The sequence below is a fragment of the Salvia splendens genome, chromosome 18 (assembly GCF_004379255.2).
Source record: "Salvia splendens isolate huo1 chromosome 18, SspV2, whole genome shotgun sequence".
In the NCBI taxonomy this organism is placed as follows: Eukaryota; Viridiplantae; Streptophyta; class Magnoliopsida; order Lamiales; family Lamiaceae; genus Salvia; species Salvia splendens.
Genome location: NC_056049.1, coordinates 4,014,074 through 4,034,057, shown reverse-complemented (window position 1 = coordinate 4,034,057; position 19,984 = coordinate 4,014,074). Strand labels below are relative to the sequence as shown.

At 35.0% G+C, this 19,984-nt stretch overlaps 1 protein-coding gene and 1 long non-coding RNA gene across 2 annotated transcripts; one reads left to right on the top strand and one right to left on the bottom strand.

The window, feature by feature from the left end:
* Positions 1–3,769: 3,769 nt before the first annotated feature.
* On the bottom strand, positions 3,770–5,488 carry LOC121776335. Its single transcript, XR_006045277.1, has 2 exons — positions 5,144–5,488; positions 3,770–4,371 (listed from the first exon to the last, which is right to left on the bottom strand). It is a non-coding gene; the product is annotated as an uncharacterized LOC121776335 (long non-coding RNA).
* Positions 5,489–17,121: 11,633 nt separating this feature from the next.
* Positions 17,122–18,726, top strand: LOC121776510. The gene is made up of 2 exons (XM_042173680.1): positions 17,122–17,603; positions 18,048–18,726. The coding sequence occupies exons 1-2, from the start codon at positions 17,207–17,209 to the stop codon at positions 18,530–18,532; spliced, it is 882 nt and encodes a 293-aa protein (XP_042029614.1). The 5' UTR covers positions 17,122–17,206; the 3' UTR covers positions 18,533–18,726.
* Positions 18,727–19,984: the final 1,258 nt, after the last annotated feature.

Sequence of the window (19,984 nt, the reverse complement as noted above, 5' to 3'; positions counted from 1 at the left end):
CCGTGGATATATAGTACTCTCTCGGTCCCCCAATAGTTGTCCTGAATGGACGTTACTCACTCCGTCCACAAGTAATTGAGCCTGTTATACTCCATTCATCCTATTAAAAATAAGACATTTGCTTTTCGGCAAAAGATTTTATATAATGTTTCTTTGTTAATTAACGAAGAGAGAATAAAGTAAGAAATATAAAAAAGTAGAGATGATGTTGTTTCCATTTTAGGAAGCTATTCATTTTTAATTGGACAGATGGAGTATAATTGAAAGTGGGGTTGAAAATGAGTAGAATATGTGTTCTAATTTTATATATTAGTTTTATAATAAAATGTGAGTGATAAGTTAGTGGAATGTGGATCTATTACCCAAAGTAGTAAAAATTAATGGTGTCAATTAGTTGTGGACGGACAAAAAAAGAAAATTGGTGTCAATCAATCGTGGATGGAGATAGTATAAAAGAAATTATTTTGAAAAAGTTAGTAGAATGTGAATTCTATATATCCACTAATACAAGGTCAAGTTTGACTGGGCACAGGTTTTATGAAATGTAGTAGAAAGTGTTTGAAAAGGGTTAGTGGAAGGTGAATCTTACTTTTATATTTTATAATAAAATATGAGTGAAATAAAGTTAATGGAATGTGAGATCAATTACTAAAAGTAGTAAAGAAAAAATAGGACATTTATTGGTGGATGGTGGATGGTGGAAATGGAAAAATGGGATATTATTGATGGACAGATGAAATATTAGTTTTATAATAAAATGTGAGTGAGAATGAGTTAGTGAAATGTGAAATACACTCCTTAAAAATAGCCTAAATAAAGTAGGATAATTATTAAAAATAGCCTAAATAAAGTAGGATAATTATTAAGGGAAAAATCAAAATAAAAAGAACAAATATTATGGGGGATAGTGGGAATGTAAGTTTCGGGATTTGGAAGTCCATTAAATCATTATGGAAAACATGCCTAATTTCTCTTTTGAAGGGGGGCAGTGGGAATATAAGTTTCAGGATTTGGAAGTTAATCATTATGTAAAATAAGCCTACTGATATAATTTCTCTTTCGAAAAGTATTTGTGGGATACTTAATAATAGGAAAATAGCTACGGTTCAAATAAAATTGACGATAAAGTTTTCTTGAAATTAAATCGTCATGCAAGCGGCACCTATAGGCGTAGAAGATTTGGTCTTTTTTAAAAAATATTTTTTTAAAAAAAATTCAAAGAATTTATGAACCTTTCAAGTTCTAAAATCAGTTTACAGATATAATTCCATTTTATTTCCTCTTTGATGGTCGAATATTAAAGCCGTAACGCGAACTTGATTACTCCAATTACACTTATAAATTAAGGTAAAAGTGTGTGTCCAACGACCGAATTCTGAAGGTTCCACGATCTCCTAGACCTTGTCATCTAGCGAATCCTCTGGACCTAGGGTTTGTGATATATCAATAGTGCAGTACACGCTTCTTCCAGCGACACTTCAAATATTCAATTAATTTCTTCTAGAAGAGAAGAAAAACTAAAGAGCTTCGAGTCAATAAAGACTAAGAAGTTTGACTCAAGAATAAATTGGATTATAAGCTCCAATGTAGAATTTTGACCTAATAATTTAGCACGAAGGGGTGGAAACGAAGGAATATGTGAATGCAAATTTTTTTATTAAATAAACTATTTAGGATGGCGAAATAAATCGGAAATCAATTCATCTATTTTGAAAAATGACGAACACATGCTAGGACTGAAATTTACCAAACATGGAATTTGGAATTTAGAATTATAATACAATTCCATACCAATTCTTTAATTAAACCAAACAAAGGATTTGGAATTGAAGTAAAATCCTTCTAATCAAGCTCCGTATAATTTCAATTCCAATTTAATTCTAATTCTGTATACCGAACGGACCCTTAGTTTCAGTCCCATTTCATTTATTCTATGATATATCAGCATTTTCTATTTCGTCCAATGCTTACGATAAGGAATATCTTATTTTCAGCCACCACTTTCATCAACTTTTTTTAAACTGTATTATTTTCTTTTAAATGTTAAATTATAAAATAAATTACGTAGATTAATTTACCAATATGATATAAACACTTACCAATATGATAATAAACACTATAATTTGGGTGGTGCACCGTGATGCTGGGTGTCTTGGGTTACTCAGGACTTAGATCCAGCTTCATCTTCATATTCATCTTCAGACCAATTAGTTGCTACTTCATTGTCATCCTCGATTTCATATTCCCTCCGTCCCATAAAAATATTGGCAATGCGTATGGCAGGGGAATTAAGACAAAATTGATAAAGTAAGAGATAGGAGGTTAATGGTACGATAAAGTAAGAGAGATGATGAGAATAATAGTTAAAGTAATATTGGTGGATAATGAGACCTACATTATTAAATTGATAGTATAACTTTCCAAAAATGGAATGCACATATTTTTGTGGGATGAACGAAAATAGAAAGTGCATATATTTTTATGGGACGGATGGAGTATTATGCATGAGGATGCATGCTTACATGAAATCAACAATAAAATGTCATCCTCGATTTCATATTATACATGAGGATACAAATCAACAATAAAATAGAAATGGTAAATTATGAGAATGAATGATACTAATAATTATAAATTAAATAATAATAAAATTAAATCAAATATAATTTAAAAAATGAAAAAAATCAATGTGACCAGCAATAGGCCGCAAAAAATAGGACCGCATTTATGTGGCCCATTGCATATGCTCTTATGATTATAGTCTTCTCGGTCTTCAAAGTGTACCGTGCAGGCTGACATTGGGCCTCTAATATATTGAACTCGTTTTTAATTCTCATTTCAAAAGCAATCAAATAATACTCCCTCTATACTAATAATTTTCCATCGTTTGATCCGACACTAATTTTAAAAAAATAGAATAGAAAGTAAGTTGAAAAGGTTAGTGGTATATGGTACTACTTTTACAAATTAGTTTTATAATAAAATTTGAGTATGAATGAGTTAATGAAATGTGATATCCAATACTAAAAATGATAAAAGTAAAAGGTGACAAATTTTTAAGAACGTATGAAAATAAAAATAAATAATGAATTTTCAGGACGGATTTAGCAACAGAAAAATTTTAATCATGTACATAAAATATTATATGAAAATGCAAAAGAGTATTCATTTATGAATTTAATACTCTTACACGAAAATTTATGTACTCTCTCCGTCCCATTAAATATGAAATGTTTGCTTTTCGGCACGAGATTTTATTAAGTGTTGTTTTGTGGGTTAAAGAAGAGGGAGTAAAGTAAGAGAGATGGACAACCCAAAAAGAAAAATATTTGATTTTTAATGAGATATTGGGAGTATAACAGTGTAAAATTCTCAATTACACAAAATTGTAAATTCGTATGACATTGTAATTTGTAAATACTACTCATTCGAAATTTTTTAGTGCAGAGACGTGGTAGTAAAAAATGGCTTTCATTTATATAAATAGAATTTCTTTTTGCTGTACTATGAAAACACATGGAATCTCTTCTAATGTTTTAAAAACCGGACTAGGTGTTTTAAAAATCGGACTAGTGAATGAACCGGCGAAAAAAGAATAACTGATATTTAATCTTTAATTCAACACTAAAAATTAATTCAATGCACACTAAAATAGTCTAATTAATTCAATTATGGTGTTTCCATCGCAATAAAATTCACACATTCTAATTAAAAGGATTTATTCAGCAGCCAAATTGAAAAACCCTATAGTAGCAAGTAGGGAAGCATATAACTCAAAATGCAAACGGTGTTGATTAAGATAGTACATGAGTCCTAAATCATAGCAACTGGTAGAGCTTCACACACAACCCACCTTCCTACTAATTAATATGACGATAATATCATCAATTATCCCACTAATTTAGCAAATAACAATAACAGCTAAAAACAGTTATACTCCTCTAGATAAAAATCCAGAAGGCAGCAGCCAAGCACAAACACAAGCCGGCGTCGAGAAGGGCGGCGGCAGGCGAGGGCGAGGGCGTGGGCGTGGGAGGAGGCGGGACCTTGTGCGGAGGAGACGGCACATCAGGCTCCCACGGCTCGTAGGGAGGGGACGGCACATCAGGCTCATCGGGCTTCCACGGGTCGTAGGGAGGAGAGGGGTCGTGTTCGTGTTCGTGGGCGCGGTTGATGGTGACAGGAAGCTTGAGGCCCTTGCGGCAGTTCTCGGGGTCTGCGCTGGTGAAGTAGCGGACGCCTTCCTCCTCGAGTGCCACGTGGCTCACGGGATCCGTCAGTATCGGATCGGGTTCGTCACGTTGCAGGTCTCGAACTCTGCGCCGCGCACCTCCACCATCGTCTCGTCGCCGCCTCCACCGTACTCGAACCCTGCTCCAAAACAAGCCAACTTCATATATACCCACCACTATATTTCTAAAGGCAAATTGTCGAAAAAATATGAATTTGGTCAAATTCTCGATGACCAACTATGTTTTACGAAACTATTCCCTCCATCCTCCATTAATTAGCACTGACCTGACATGATGTGAGGTGGATGGAAAAAGTTAACTGTATGTGAGTCCTATTTTCATATATATTAATTTTATGATAAAATGTGAATGAAATTAGTTAATTGAATGTGAGATCTATTATAAAAAAATAAAAAAACAATAAGGATGCTAATTAATGGAGGACGGACTAATAAGGAAATTGACGTGAATTAATGAGAGGAAGAGGATGCTAATTAATGGAGGACGGACTAATAAGGAAACTGATGTGAAGGAAATTGATATGAATTAATGAGAGGCAGAGGAAGTATTTTTTATGTACAGAAAAAGTATAATATAAAAATCATATTTTTCAATCAAATATAGGAATTTTATTTATGAATATTATTTAAATAACTGATGATTATGCCTATATATTATTTTTTTTTCTTGCTGCATCAAATACAATTTCATATAAATATTCCACATAAAATAATTCAGAACAAAATCAAAACTAAAGATTTTTAAAACAAATTGTTAAATTTACGCTTCAAATTTGAGCCAACTTCATAACTTTTTGGGCAATTTGCTAAATTTGTGCAATTAGAGTAAATAAACAAAACATGGCAATGTAAATATAAAAAGAAATGAAGAAGCATGCAAGGGGCACGTACGTAATTTGTCACCAACGGTGAAGAAGCGGCCGACCAACCAAGCGGTGGCGTTGAAATCAGGTCCCCAGCCGCCGACGACGTGGTGCGTCTCGGCGGAGACACCGGCGCCGGCTAGAGCGACGGCAGCCACAAACGCAAGCAAAGCAGCAGCCATGCGTAGTTGAGTCATGAAGAAAAGAAAGGCTAAAACACAAGGGCTTTGCGGTTGAAACTTAGGTGGTGGATTTTCTATTGTCTCATAAATAAGGCGAGCAATCCGTGTCCTCTCTCTTTACTCTTTTCTTTTTTTTTCCTTTTTCTATTTGTTTCTGATTTTACTGATGCTAAAATGCGTGATCGTTTTTTGACTTCACCCACATGCACCCTAGGGATATGTGAAATTTTGGTAGAAATAAAGGTGGAGATGCTGCCACCTCTCGCTCTCGCGCCTAGACACGTGCCTATTTACCATCTACTTCTTCAGACTTGGGACAATCTTATTTATTACAGCGTTCCTTCCGTCATAATCCCTCCCTCCCATAAATATATACAGTTTTATAATTGGGTATGAATATTAATTAATACTTCATTCGTCCCAATGAATATCACTTTGATGTCGGTACGGGTTTTTAGGTATAATTAGGAAACTAGGAGAGAGATAGAGAGAAAAAGTAAATTAAGTATTGTTAGTGGAGAGTGGGTCCCACCTCATTAGAGAGAAAAAACTTTCTAAAATTAGAAAATGCTTATGCTTGTGGGACGGACTAAAAAGGAAAGAGTGTATATTGTTGAGGGACGAAGGGAGTAGTATAATACTCCCTCCGTCCCGCACTACTCGCACGTATTTCCTTTTTGAGCGTCCCAAGTTACTTGCACTCTTTCTATTTTTAGTAAAAATTTTCACCTACAGCCGTCATTTTTGACTTTCCTATACACTCATTCCTTAATCTCCGTGCCGAAAAGGAAATGAGCGAGTAGCTCGGGACGGAGGGAGTACTTCTTATGTCCCTAAAAAGTATAAACTATTTTCTTTTTCCTTCGTCCCTAATATTATACTTCTTCTGCCCCCAAAAATTATGAACTATTTTCTTTTTCGTCCATCACTAAAATGTATGAACTTTCTAATTTTATAAAATTCAAAGAACATATTACTCATACACATAATTTTATTTACAACTTATACCATTACCATGAACACTTATACTATTATAATAATGTGGACCCCACTCTCCACTAATATTATTTCCACTACAATTTTTCTCTCTCTCTTACTTTTCCCCTTATTTATTAAAACTCATGCCGAACCCAAAATTCATACTCTTTGGGGACGGAGGGAGTAATATATATTTTGTAAAGTCAAAAAGAGGTTTAAAAAAGAAAAATTAAAGTATAGATAGTGGATAATGAACCTCATTTTATACAGAGAAAAGAATTTTTAAGTTTTGAAAGTGTATAGTGTATACTTTTGTGAGATGGACTAAAAAGAAAAGAATGTATATTCTTGTGGAACAAATTGAGTAATAGACAAAAAAAACTTTAGATTGAAGAGATAATAAAGTATTGGAGAGAGTAAAATATAGATAGAAGTGCTTCTATTTTTATTACTAGATCATTTTAATTGGAAAAAAAAAGTAAGTTATTTTTAATGGGACCAAGGGAATAACGTCTCAATTGCCATGGAAAATTTCAAAATGAGAAATGACTCTTTAAATGTTTTTTAAATGTGGAATGAAGGAAGTACCTTTTCAATGCATTGCTATTAGACAGGAAACTACCTATTCTGGTTGTACAAAAGTCGAATAACGTGACACTGAAATCGGCGATTTCGGTTTCGCACTGAAATTGGCGTCCGATTTTGGTTAAAGTTTGGAATAAAAGTTGACACTTTTTCCAATTTACATTTTACGAATTTTATGATGATAGTGACAGTTTTATAAAATAATTTGCAGATTTCTTACCAAAATTTTTATGGCATTACTGATTTTTTAGCATAAAATCACAATTTAGAATTGTCAATTAGCGGTTTGTAATTTTTGGAACCAAAATCGAACTAATTCACTAGTGAAGACAATATAATTCAAGAGTTAACTCTCATCACTAAATATTACTCCCTCTCCCTCTGTCCATAGAAATAAGAATTTTGAATCATATGAAATTTTAATGTAAAATTAATAAAGTAGGTAGGAGAAATATAAAAATAATAATTAAAATATTTTTAATAGAGAATATGACCCACTTCAAAAAAAAAAAAGAAAAACTCATCAAAAATAATTTTAAAAAAAAGACTAATTTTTTGACACGGATCGAAATATAATAAAAAGACTATGTTTAATGGACGGGAAAAATACTTTAGAGTGAAATTGGAACATCTATATTTGGTTCCGTTGAACGTGGCAGTTCCTCATTCAACCGCCCTTGTTAGTGTACCTTTTGCCTCGTTACTCATTATCCTACACAAAAAAATTTAGGTTTTCAACTCAAAATAATTTCGACCTCTCCCTATGACCAATTCATATATAGCCAACTTTTACATTCATGAATACAATAATCAGCTACAAATATTGATGGCTATTTAATAAAGTTTATTGTCCTGTCTTCCCTGCCATACTTTGTTAACCTCATCAAATCCATACCCTAATTTAATCATACCATGACTTCATATATGTATGTGATTAGAGTGCTGGGTGAAATATGTACGTGATTAATATAAATTATTTTACTAATTCTCATTGAGATATAGGTATACCCTCCCTCCGTCTCTTAAAAATAAAACCGTTTCCCAAAAATAGAAACTTTCTATTTAAGAAAATTTCCACTAATAAACTTCTCTTATCAATTTTATGTTAAAAAGTGTATTATTTGAAAAGTTTTTATTTTTTAGAGACCGATGGAGTACTCTATAAAATAAAATGAAGATCAATGACACGTGCATGAGTGCGCTTAATTGCATGTTGATATAAAATGAAGATCAATGACACGTGCATGAGTGCTTAATTGCATGTTGATATTTCCTAGGTGTAAGCATCACTGTAGATACGTGTTGAGGTTTTCTCAACTATTGAAACGACACTTCATGAAATAATAACACCCATATTTTTTATTTTTTGCTTTGATCGGATATTATACTTTAATACAGTATCTGGTATCTACACAATTCAAAAGAGATATAAAAAGTAAATGAATTGTCTGACGAAAAAGAGTAATTAAGCTGCAAAATGAAGGTAAATTTAGGGTCTCATTAATCTTCAATTAACTCACTCATTTTCTATCACTAATTTTTGTCGTATGATTTTGAAGAACAAGACTGAAATTCTAGAATTCAACTATATTCATGGCTAGTCAATTAATAGCCGGCCAGAGTATATTGTACGCTTGATGGCCAAATTAATTGAAGTATAAATCCATCATTAGAGCATCATTAACGCATGGGGCCTGGCCGCGTCACGCAGTTGGGTCTCGGGGACGCAGTCGCGACCTAGGGACGCGCCCGGGGTCCGGCCCGGCTCAGGGTTATGCGCATCGGGACGTGCCGCGACGGGGTCCGGCCCAGCGTTAATTGGTGTTCGGGCCGGTCCGGGCCGCAATTTCAATTTTTTTTTTATAAAATTGAAAATTTATCTATAAAATACCACTCCATCTATTTTCATATCTATTCAACTTCATTTCTCTCCCTAAAATTCGAAAAAATGCCTCCTCGTCAAAGACCAATCAACGCTCAAATGACCCGAATGTTAGGGGCGTCGATACCGACAATCCAAGAAGAAATCAACAACGAAGTGGAACGCTACCAAGCTGCTATTCAAGCTTGGAACGAACAACAAGTCTGGGTACCACGTACTCGGATGTATATTCACCGAGACCGTGAACAAGCTGGTTTGCGGCTTTTCACAGATTATTTCTCTAGAGATCCGCGATGGAGTGATCAGATGTTCCGTCGACGGTTCCGGATGCGGAGGCCTTTGTTCCTACGCATTGTCAATGCAGTTGTAGCTCGTGACTCTTATTTCTGCCAAACTACTGATGTTGTGGGCCGGCAAAGTATATCGACTTTGCAGACATGCACATCTGTCATACGTCAACTCGCTTACGGAACTACAGCAGATATGTTCGATGAGTATCTCCATGTAAGCGAGCATACTGGACAGGATTGCCTAGCTAAATTCTGTCGGGCAGTCATCGAAACATTCAAGGATACATACTTGAGAAAGCCAACGACCGACGACGTTAGAAAGTTGGTGAACATGCATGAGCGGACCCACGGCTTCCCTGGGATGCTTGGCAGCATCGACTGTATGCACTGGCAGTGGAAGAATTGTTCAACGGCTTGGAGAGGACAATACACTAGCGGGCACAAGGGCACACATCCCACGATTGTGTTGGAGGACGTTGCCGACCAACGATTGTGGATCTGGCATGCCTACTTTGGTGTCGCGGGGTCCAACAACGACCTGAATGTGTTGAATGAGTCTCCATTGTTCAACGACTTGTGTGCCGGGCGAGCGCCAAACGTAAAGTTCACGGCCAACCACCGTTCGTATAGTATGGGGTACTATCTGGCAGACGGGATCTACCCTCGATGGCCCGTGTTCATGAAGACTATCACATGTCCGACAACGGATCGGAGGGCATTGTTTGCCTAAAGGCAAGAGGCGGCTCGGAAAAATGTGGAGCGTGCATTCGGAGTCCTCCAAGCACGGTGGGCTATTGTGAAGGGAGCGGCCCGTGGTTGGCAGCGTCGACTAATCGCCGACATCATATATGCATGTATCATAATGCATAACATGATCGTTGAGGACGAGGAAGAAAATGTCACTTTGTGGAGCGACGATCCGCTCTCCAGCACCGAGAGTAACTACATTGTCACCGCCCCGCCCGTGCAGGGCGTTCCTCCCAACATCCGCAATGTCATGGCCTGTTCAGCTGCGATGCGCCAAGACGAACTACACACTCGCCTCCAAGCCGATCTAATTGAAGAGATTTGGACACGCACCAACGTTTTACAGCATTGACGTTATGTTTTAATATTTTTTTTGTATTTTTAAATTTGTATGTTGTAATTTTCAATTTCCGAATGAAGAACAACTTTTCCGTGTTTTAAATTTTCGGCGCTTTTTATTTTACGCGTAAAATAGATTGTAAATTGTGAATAGTGCAATTTAATAGTTGTGGCTCGGGATGAGGCCTGCAGGGTTAGAGCAGTTGTGATCTGAAACTCAAATTTAGAGGAATGGTGATGTGGAGGGGACTTGGACGTGAAATGGGGATGGGTTAAGGATGCTCTTAAATAGCTCAAAAGGAAAGGAAAAGCAACTCAAAACCATTCCTCTTTAAGTTGGGTGGTTGCCCAGCAGTTAATCAGTTGTTTCAGAGAGAAGATTCAGATCAGAATCTTGAGTGGAGTTCTTGATAAAATTTTAGTTTACTTCTAGTTTCCGGCCATTAGTTTTCTATCCCAATATCAATCTAGAGTAAAAATAAGAATATAATTATTTCCAAAAGTAAAGGCTTTATTTTAATTTCTATTCACATAATTTTCAAGTTTTGTCAATATTGTCAGCAGGTTTGTCCAGGAAAAAAAAAAGAGTAAAGGTCAAATATAATCCTAAACATATGACGTTTTTACGATTTTTGTCCTAAACATTACGTTTTGAATTATTTGGTCCCATGCATTTGAAATCGAGTCAGAATCAGTCCAAAATGGACGGCACCGTTAAAAATAAACGGTCACCGACTGATTAGCCGATTTTGACCCATTTATGCATTTTAATTAAGAATTTTAAACTTTTTTAAAATAAAAAAATTAATTAATAATTTTAGTTTTTAAAAATAATAATTATATTATATTATATTTAGCCAAGCGACCGGAATCAACCCAAGCATCTAATTCTCCTACGAGCTCTTCTGAAGTCGTTCCGATCGAGCTTCTGCCTCTTCCACGAGAGCTTCGACCACGAATCCTCCTCCGCCGACGAGCTCTTGACGGCAAAATCCTACCCATCCAAATCAAAAAGCGCCTCGCTCCAGTGCCGCCGCCGTCGTCTCCCTCGCGTCCTTCCCCGCGGCGGCAACGCCGACATCGTCAACGGCACCTCCACGATGCGTCCAGGCAAATCGTCGACCAGCTACAACGCAAACTCTTCCCCGGCGGCCAGCGCGGACGGTTGGGGAAAAGGAGTAGTGCGCGACCGTGTGGATTGTTGAGTTTGCGCTGTAGGTGGTCGACGATTTGTCTGGACGCATCGTGGAGGTTCCGTTGAAGATGTCGGCGTTGCCGCTGCGGGGAAGGACGATTTGCTTCAGCGTCGGCGCGTCGAGCTCGCCGATTTGGACGAGGTTGAAGTTTAATTGGTAGCTTTTGACTGCGGATTCGAGGAATTCGTCGGAAAATCGTTGGATAAGGTCAGAGGCAGAGGCGGAGGCGGCGAGGGAAACGACGGCGACGGCACTGGAGCGAGGCACTTTTTGATTTGGATGGGTAGGGTTTTGCCGTCGAGAGCTCGTCGGCGGAAGAGGATTCATGGTCGAAGCTCTCGTGGAAGACGCAGAAGTCGAAATCGATGGAGGCGGCGGAGCGAATGCATTGCTCGATCGGAACGACGTCGGAAGAGATCGTGGGAGAATGAGATGCTTGGTTTGATGCCGGTCGCTTGGATAAATTTAATTTAATTATTATTCTTAAAAAAACTAAAATTATTAATTAATTTTTATTTAAAAAATTAAAATTCTTACTTAAAATGCATAAATGAGTCAAAATTAGCTTAATCAGCTGTTGACCGTTTATTTTTAACGGTGACGTCCATTTTGGACTGATTCAGGCCCGATTTTAAATGTAGGAGACCAAATAATTCAAAACATAATGTTTATGACCAAAATCGTAAAAACGTCATATATTTAGGACCATAATTAGTCTTTACTCAAAGAAAAAAATATTGTTGATGAACATTAATGTTGTTAAGAATAATTCTTAGTTTCTTACCAAATTATTAAATGTGATATTGAACGTATACCGACTATTTATATTTAATAATAATAATAATATTAATATTAATAATAATAATAAAGTTCTATCAATAATTTTAAAAATTACCTTAAGATCTGCTTGATAATAATAATTAAATATTGAAATATGTAAAATATCTTAAAACTTGAAAACAAAATATCAAGAAAATCTAGAAATTAAAGATACTGAAAATTTGTACTACTTTCTTTATTTTTGTGATTCTTATTATTTTTATTGAATAAAAGCTCAAACACACAAGAAATAAAAATGGGCCGATTGGGCTGGACTTCGGCCATCAAGCCAGTGTGAGGAGTTGTATCAGGCCGGGCCGGTCTTATTGAAAGACATTAGTAAAAAGATTGTGAGGCAGTGGATGATTTAAGATACTGTATAGTAAAGCTTATGATTGTCAACTAAGGCCGTGTTTGGCCAGCCTTCTACTATTAACGACATTATAATAATTTACAATCATTTATCGTGTCTACCCACGAGACAACCTAAGGAACCCAAACTTCATATATTCCATACTGTACAACGTAACGTCAAATACAAACAAACAAGACTATTAAATAACAATACCAATAGATAATTTAATTAGTAGAATTGCACTAGTGAACATATGTAATTAATGAGTAATAACAATCTAGTGATTCCAATATTTCTACAATTATAATTGATTGAATATGTCTTTTGCCTTATGTCATGTCTGGACCACTAAATATTTATTTGTAAGTAATCAAGATTCATTAATGCAATCAAAGGCGGGAGAATAGAACAAGATCATATCATCTTCCTCCGGCAACCTAAACGTAACCTTCTTCTTGCCCTTCCCGCAACGTTGCGCCTCATCATTCACCTTTGGCGACGAAAAACTCATCCTAGGCGTGTGAAACGGATCCGGTGACGACAAAGACGGGTAAACCCTCTTTCTCGGCTGCCCCCGCGTATTCACCGCCGGTGAATTCTTGAGATATTCCTCAAGCGTCTTCGTAGACTCATCCACCTTCAACAACTTCCTCTTATCCTCTCTTCGATTTTTCGACACATTCTGTTGCTTTGTTTTGGAGGGCTTAAAGCAACACAGCGATTGTCCCATCTTCTAAAATAGGAGAACAATGTTGGCACAAACAAGCTTAGAATTGTTGTTGGTTATAAAGCAAAAAATTGGACGATGGAATCCATGGAAAAACATAATATTTGTCTTAGTATATTCCGCTTAATAAACTAATTAATATTGCTGTCTGCCTTGAATCTTTTATCTTTGAGCAAGAGATGATTCTTTGTAACTTTCAAGTGATTATGTTTAAATTATTTAATAATAGGGTCAAGATGAAGTCAATTATGTTATCTTGTTTTCTTTTATCATGTACCCAATCAATAACGAAAGTGAGTTGTATGAACACAGATTTGAATCAGACAACATGAGGCGATTTTATCTGAGTGCATCATGTTGTTACCTATTTATGAGCTTTAACTAGTCTTATTTAAAGTAGTTTAATGTTGTAAGAATTGATTCAAGATACAAGATTCTCGTTGGGTGGCTTCAAAAGAATAAAAGATATCGCTGGATTCTTCGGGATTAAATAATGACAGTTCCTAGGCCTTGGAATGTTAGGCCCAATAACAAGTTTTGGGCTTGTTCGTGTCAAACTCACTACTGGTCCAGATTTAATGGGCTTGTAATATAGTCTAATATGGCCCAGTACACAAATCACAGTTATTATTGATATGTATTTCCTACGTCTCATTATAGTTGAAACATTTTTTTAAGCACAAAAATTAAGAAAAGAAGTGGGATAAGAATAAAGTAGGAGAAGTAATATATGTAAATAAATAAAAAAAGAATAAAATAAATATATATGAAATAAAGTATGAGAGATAAAAAAATAGTAAGAGAGATAAGTGTTATAAAAGGAAATAACTCAATTATAATGATACTACAATCCATAAAAATACGACTCAAACTATAGTAGGACGGTGTGTAGGGTAACTTGCAATTTTGTTCATGTATCTTATAGAGTATATTATTGATCCATATAGTGGCAAAATTTTACTCAAAATCATTTTTGACTAAGTTTTAAATTATTGTTCAAGTTGTACGTATGCTCTCAAGATTCTTGAATAGACAAATTAAGCTTCATTTTTTAACAATGAAAGAGTTATATGAGATACTTGCAATGAACACGTAAAAATGTGAATCAAATGTGTAAAACAAGTTGAATGCGGGCTAATTGAACGTGCTAATAATGATTTGGAAATTGTCTTTGGACTATGAAAAATGCATTTTGGTCGTACTTATTTTATTTCTGAACGAGTATATATGAATTCGTAGCACCCAAAGAAGCAAAAGTTAGTGGCATTATCATCAACACAAGTCAGAAACCATTGCTGCTTTGGATGCATAATATCTGATTTTGCAACAAATTCAAGAGAAGATTGCATCAATCAAATTATTCTTTCAAGTTACCAGTATTTAATGTGTTCAATTTTACTTATCTAGGGAGTAATAAAAGAGCTGACTATATATTAAAAAAAATGAAAAAATATGTAACTGAACTGGGACACAAAATCTTCTTTTTTTGTCTTTTTCATAGTTTGGCGGCTACTACTAGCCATATATAGTATGGACAATTGTATACAGACGAGAAGCCATCCACGTTCATATCCTTGCATTTACTTCTATTTCTAGATATGCCAATATTGTTGTTTATATATATATAATATATATATATATATATATATATATATATATATTAAACCCATTATAATGTATCTACCCGTAAATGAGGACTAATGCGAATCCAATCCGTCTTTCTATTACTAGTTTCTTACCCTCGTGATCCTTTTTATACACTTTTAAATTCATTTTCGTGATCATTTTCAGGTACTTTTTAAATCAATAAAATGGCGAATAAATCATTATCAGGAGTACTTTTTTTATCCAAGATATCAATTGTACAATAACTTAATGACTTGTCTAACCATTTAAGCATTTTTTTATATCTAACAATCTAAAGTAATGGAGTAATACTGTATTCATAAATGGACATATAAATATTATGAATGTGATAGTTTAAAAATGTTTATCCATTAAATTAGTTAGCATATACTACGTTGTTTGAAATTCTTAATAGTATGTGCAGTGGCGAAGCCAGGATTTTTATAACGGGGGGCCCAAGTCACTGTTAATAGTTATAGGGTTCATTCGATATCGGTGATGTTGGAAGCTCGAAATAATAATTATTTAATATTTTTTCAATTTTTATGTATGAATAGTATAGATGGAAACAAATTTTCAATTATGAAGTGACAAAAATTTAAAATTAATATAATTATTGGTGTAAAAATAACACATAGAAAATACTATGTTCTAAAAGATATAAAGTAGAGAGAACTAAATTATAGTACATAGTAATATTGCATTAGAATAGTGAAAAGAGAAAAAAAAGATATAGAGGAGAGAGAATTAAAATATACTCCTACTACATAGTAATATTGCATTAGAATAGAGAAAAGAGAAAAAGAACTAGCATTATTACGCCGCTGAGAATCGATTGAACCTACTACCTCGGGGTTTCAAGACTAATCCACAAACCAGCTACACTAGAGATAATATACTTTCATTGTAGTTTACATATATTATATATAATTGATCGACAAATTGATGGGGGACCGAGGGCCCTTGGCCCCAACGTAGCTTCGCCACTGAGTACGTGCGATGGGCTCATGATTGGACTACCTATTCGGCATGCAACTAAAAAGAAGAAAAATTAAATAGTTGGTGGATTTGTTTTTAGTGATTACTCACCACAAAAAATATAAGTATATAACCATTATACCATTATAATTAAATAGTTGTGGATTTGTTTTTAGTGAATAATAAAGTGGACCACGAGATCGTATCCAAAAAAACACTAATATACATTTGTGAATATTAAATAAATAACTTATTCAATAAACTGTAATTTGCATTATTACCAATATACGAATCTTAGCAAAATTGTAGTATACACTCCAATTGTGGAATTTATTCCTAATAATTAATCATAAACTAAGAAACTGAAATTAAACTAATACTAACAAATAATTGTATATTTTATATTGGTACATGATGTGGAGCAAAAGGACCATCTCCATGAGTTTTATTATGGTTTCATCCTCTTGATGCAATTTATATAAATATTTTGCTAGTTTTCACGTTGCTCTTGACATGATATAGGGATCCAATTATGGTTTGCACATGTTTATGAATTGAGGATTTCTTTAGCTTCAATTCTCATCCTTGATGTGTGATTTTAGTTAATTAATGCTAAGGACTTCAGAATTCTTGCTTTTGATTCGACAGCTTTGATACTAAAACTAGTTATATTGTTGCAGCAATTGTAATTTTATAAAAAATGAAATATTCAAGAAAAATTATGAAAGTTTATACTATGACATAGGATATATATGATCTCATATGGCTGGGTGAGAGTTTATCGAGCCGAACCTGGTCTGATTTACGGATGCTATTATCATAAGATCACATACTGAATCTGGTCATGTTTTCCACTTCAATACATTTGCTTTTATTCATAACCTCAATAAATGACATTCCAACCACACACGTAAGATATGCATATAATCTAATCACTAAATTTAATAATTATCCTATTACTCCAAAGTTGTACTACTAGTATATAGTTAATCATTATTTAATCTATATTAGTACAAAATTTCAAGAATATTCGAATTATTATTTATTTGATGTATTTTGTATGATTATAAAAAACTCAATTTTCTATTTTGGTTTATATTTTAGTCATAATTCCCACTTTCAATTAATACAAATTAAATTCCTATTTTGTGGGAGTGACTCTATATTCTTGTAAATTGGGTAGGTGTAAACATTATCGTAACATAATCACGACATCTTCACCATTCGCTTAACTCCATATTTACATCTCTCTCTCTATAAAAGCTTCAACACTCTTCATCCATTCCATCACACTCTCTCTCTCTCTCTCTCAAAATTTCTACCTAGAATCAGAAAAAATTAGAGACAGGCGCAATTTTGAATTCAGCGGAAAATCGGAATCGAGGAAATGGTGAATATTCCGGCGAGGTTCGGAAGGATGGCGGCGGCCTTCGACGAGATGTCGAGAGATAGGTCGTTCGAGAGCAGCGGCAGCGAGCACTCCGCCGATTTGTCCGATCTCGTCAATTCCTTCTTTGAGAGAGAAATTAGGGAGCAGAGAATCGGCAGAGATGGCAATCGAAACGGAAATCAAGTTGAGATCGACGATGATGAATTTGAGAGTAATTCGCAGGATTCCGGATTCCATGATTGTTTGAGTAAATTGTTTGATCGCGACGACGATGTTGGAAGAAGCATATATACAGAGGTGGAGAAGGCGTTGGAATTCGTCGGCGGCGAGAATTTGTCAGCGGAATTCAATCGGAGACTAATGGCGCGATTGCGAAGTAGTGGCTTTGATGCCGGTAAGTTTTTTCATTGATCTTACTTGAATCCATAAAAATTTGGAAAACTATAGCATTATGATTCTACTAATTTGTCAAATTATATTTTCGAATTTCAAAATATTTCTTGATACTATAGTTTTAACTTTTAAGCATTATTAACTGATGTCGTTGTACATGAATAATACAATTGCATAAAAAGTGTAAAAAATTGTGATTTAATATTTCGTTTTAAAATTCTATGGAAAACAATTTGATTCTACTTGTAAAACAATGTGATTCTCTACTTAATTTGTCAAATTATATTCCGAATTTCAATTTTTCTCAGTTGTCTGTTTTCATATAAGTATCTGATAATACCATCATTTTGAGCACTACTAAACGAAGTCGTTTTGTACATACAATTGCAAAAAAAGGGTTAAATTTTGCTTTAAAACTTTATGGAGCTGACGAGAATTTCTGCAGGCATTTGCAAATCAAAGTGGGAGAAGAGCGGCGGTCAACCGTCGGGGAGTTACGAGTACATAGACGTGAACGCAGGCGGCAGCCGCTACATAGTCGAAGTTTCCTTGGCCGGAAAGTTCACAATCGCGCGTCCGACCGCCGCCTACACGGCTTTGCTAAATGAATTTCCGGCGATCTTCGTGGGGAGACCAGTGGAGATGAAGCAAGTGGTGAACCAAATGTCTAAGGCGATTAGGAAGTCGATGGAGAGCGTCGGCCTAAACGTACCGCCGTGGCGGCGCGTGAGCTACATGCAGGCCAAGTGGTTTAGCTCCTATAAACGAACCACTAATGAAATTCCGAGAGCGGAGGCGTTCAGTGGTTTTGGAGGGAATAGATCAGTTGATTTTGCGGCGGCGGCGCCTGTTTTGTTTGTCTGCAGAGAGGATTTTGCGGCCAAACACGGCGTTAGAGTTGGTAATTTGGCTGCGGCTTTCAAATGCTGATCTAGTTAGATTGAATCAAGAACAGTATAGCCTCCCCATTTTTGCTTTATTTTTTTTATTATTAAAAAAATGATTAATAATGATTCTTCATTTTATTGTATAAGTCAAACTTTCGATTATTGATCGGACGAAAAACGTATAACCAATCAAGTTGCAGTAAATGTAAAAATGTTAGTACTCCTAAATTAAAGGAATCACCCTTATTCTCGGTTTTCATTTTTTCTCAAAAGGTGATTCGATGTATGGCCTCTTTTTCGATTTGAATTCTCCATTTCACACTTACCCAATCGGGCCAGTAGTGTCAAATTTAGGGATATCAGTGTAGCCCGAATCCGATGGGCTGGCCCGAAAAATCCGCTAAAATTACAGGGTTAAGGCTGAAAAATCTCAACCCGATAATGAATCGGGCTTAACAGGCTAGCCCTATAGGGCTATCGGGTTCTATCGGGCTAGTCCGACGGGTTACCGGGTCAGCCCATCGGGTTATACAAAAGCCTAATTAATAATATATATATTAAATATCTGGTATGAGTTGTATGACTTTTAAAATTTTATTTCTTTTTAAATGACTTTTCACTTCCACTCTCTGGACCACATGATATTCTCCACTTTTAGCTTCCACTGTACTCAACATCCTAATTCCTAAATTCACTTTCACCTCTACCGTCACACTTCACTTTCAAGTTTCTTGAGGTGTTTTCACAGTTTCACCTCCACCGTCTCACTCCTCTTCCATGTTTCATCGGGTGATTGCTCTCTCTCTCTCTCTCTCCCTTCTTCTTCTTTTTTATTTATTCGTGTATCAATGCATCTCAGTGTTCATATAAATATGTTTGATAATTTAATTTTTATAGTATTTTAAAAGTTCTATCCGTGTATATTAATATACTTATATATCTATATACCTGCAAAAGTGAATTTTTTTGTTAGGATTTAAAAATTGGATTTGTACTTTTTTGTTAAAACCCTAACTTACCGTATTTGTTTAATTAGTAATTTATTGCTTTTGTTTTTTATCTACTGTTTGATTAGTTGCTTCATTACAAGTTCACATTTTTTTATTAAATATTGGTAGCATTTACTTTATATAGTATGTGTTTTAGAACTCTATACTAAACAAATATAAGTTATAATTGATTACAACCGATGCAAAACAGAGGCAGTTTAGTTAGTTTATACATTGGTTATACATGATTATTTGATTAGTGATTAATCAATGCTAATAATATTTATATTTCTGATGTAGATTTATAATTGTTAAGAATTGAAGATTCTTCTCCAACAGTTAATATTGAAAATGTGGAGATTCTAGGTGATTCCAAGCCTAAGAAGAGACAAAAGACTTCCGATGTTTGGAATAACTTTACAAATGAAGAACCCGACAAAAATAGGAAGAATGTCAAGTGCAATCATTGTCTTCAAAGATGGAAATATGAAGGTACGAAAATGGGA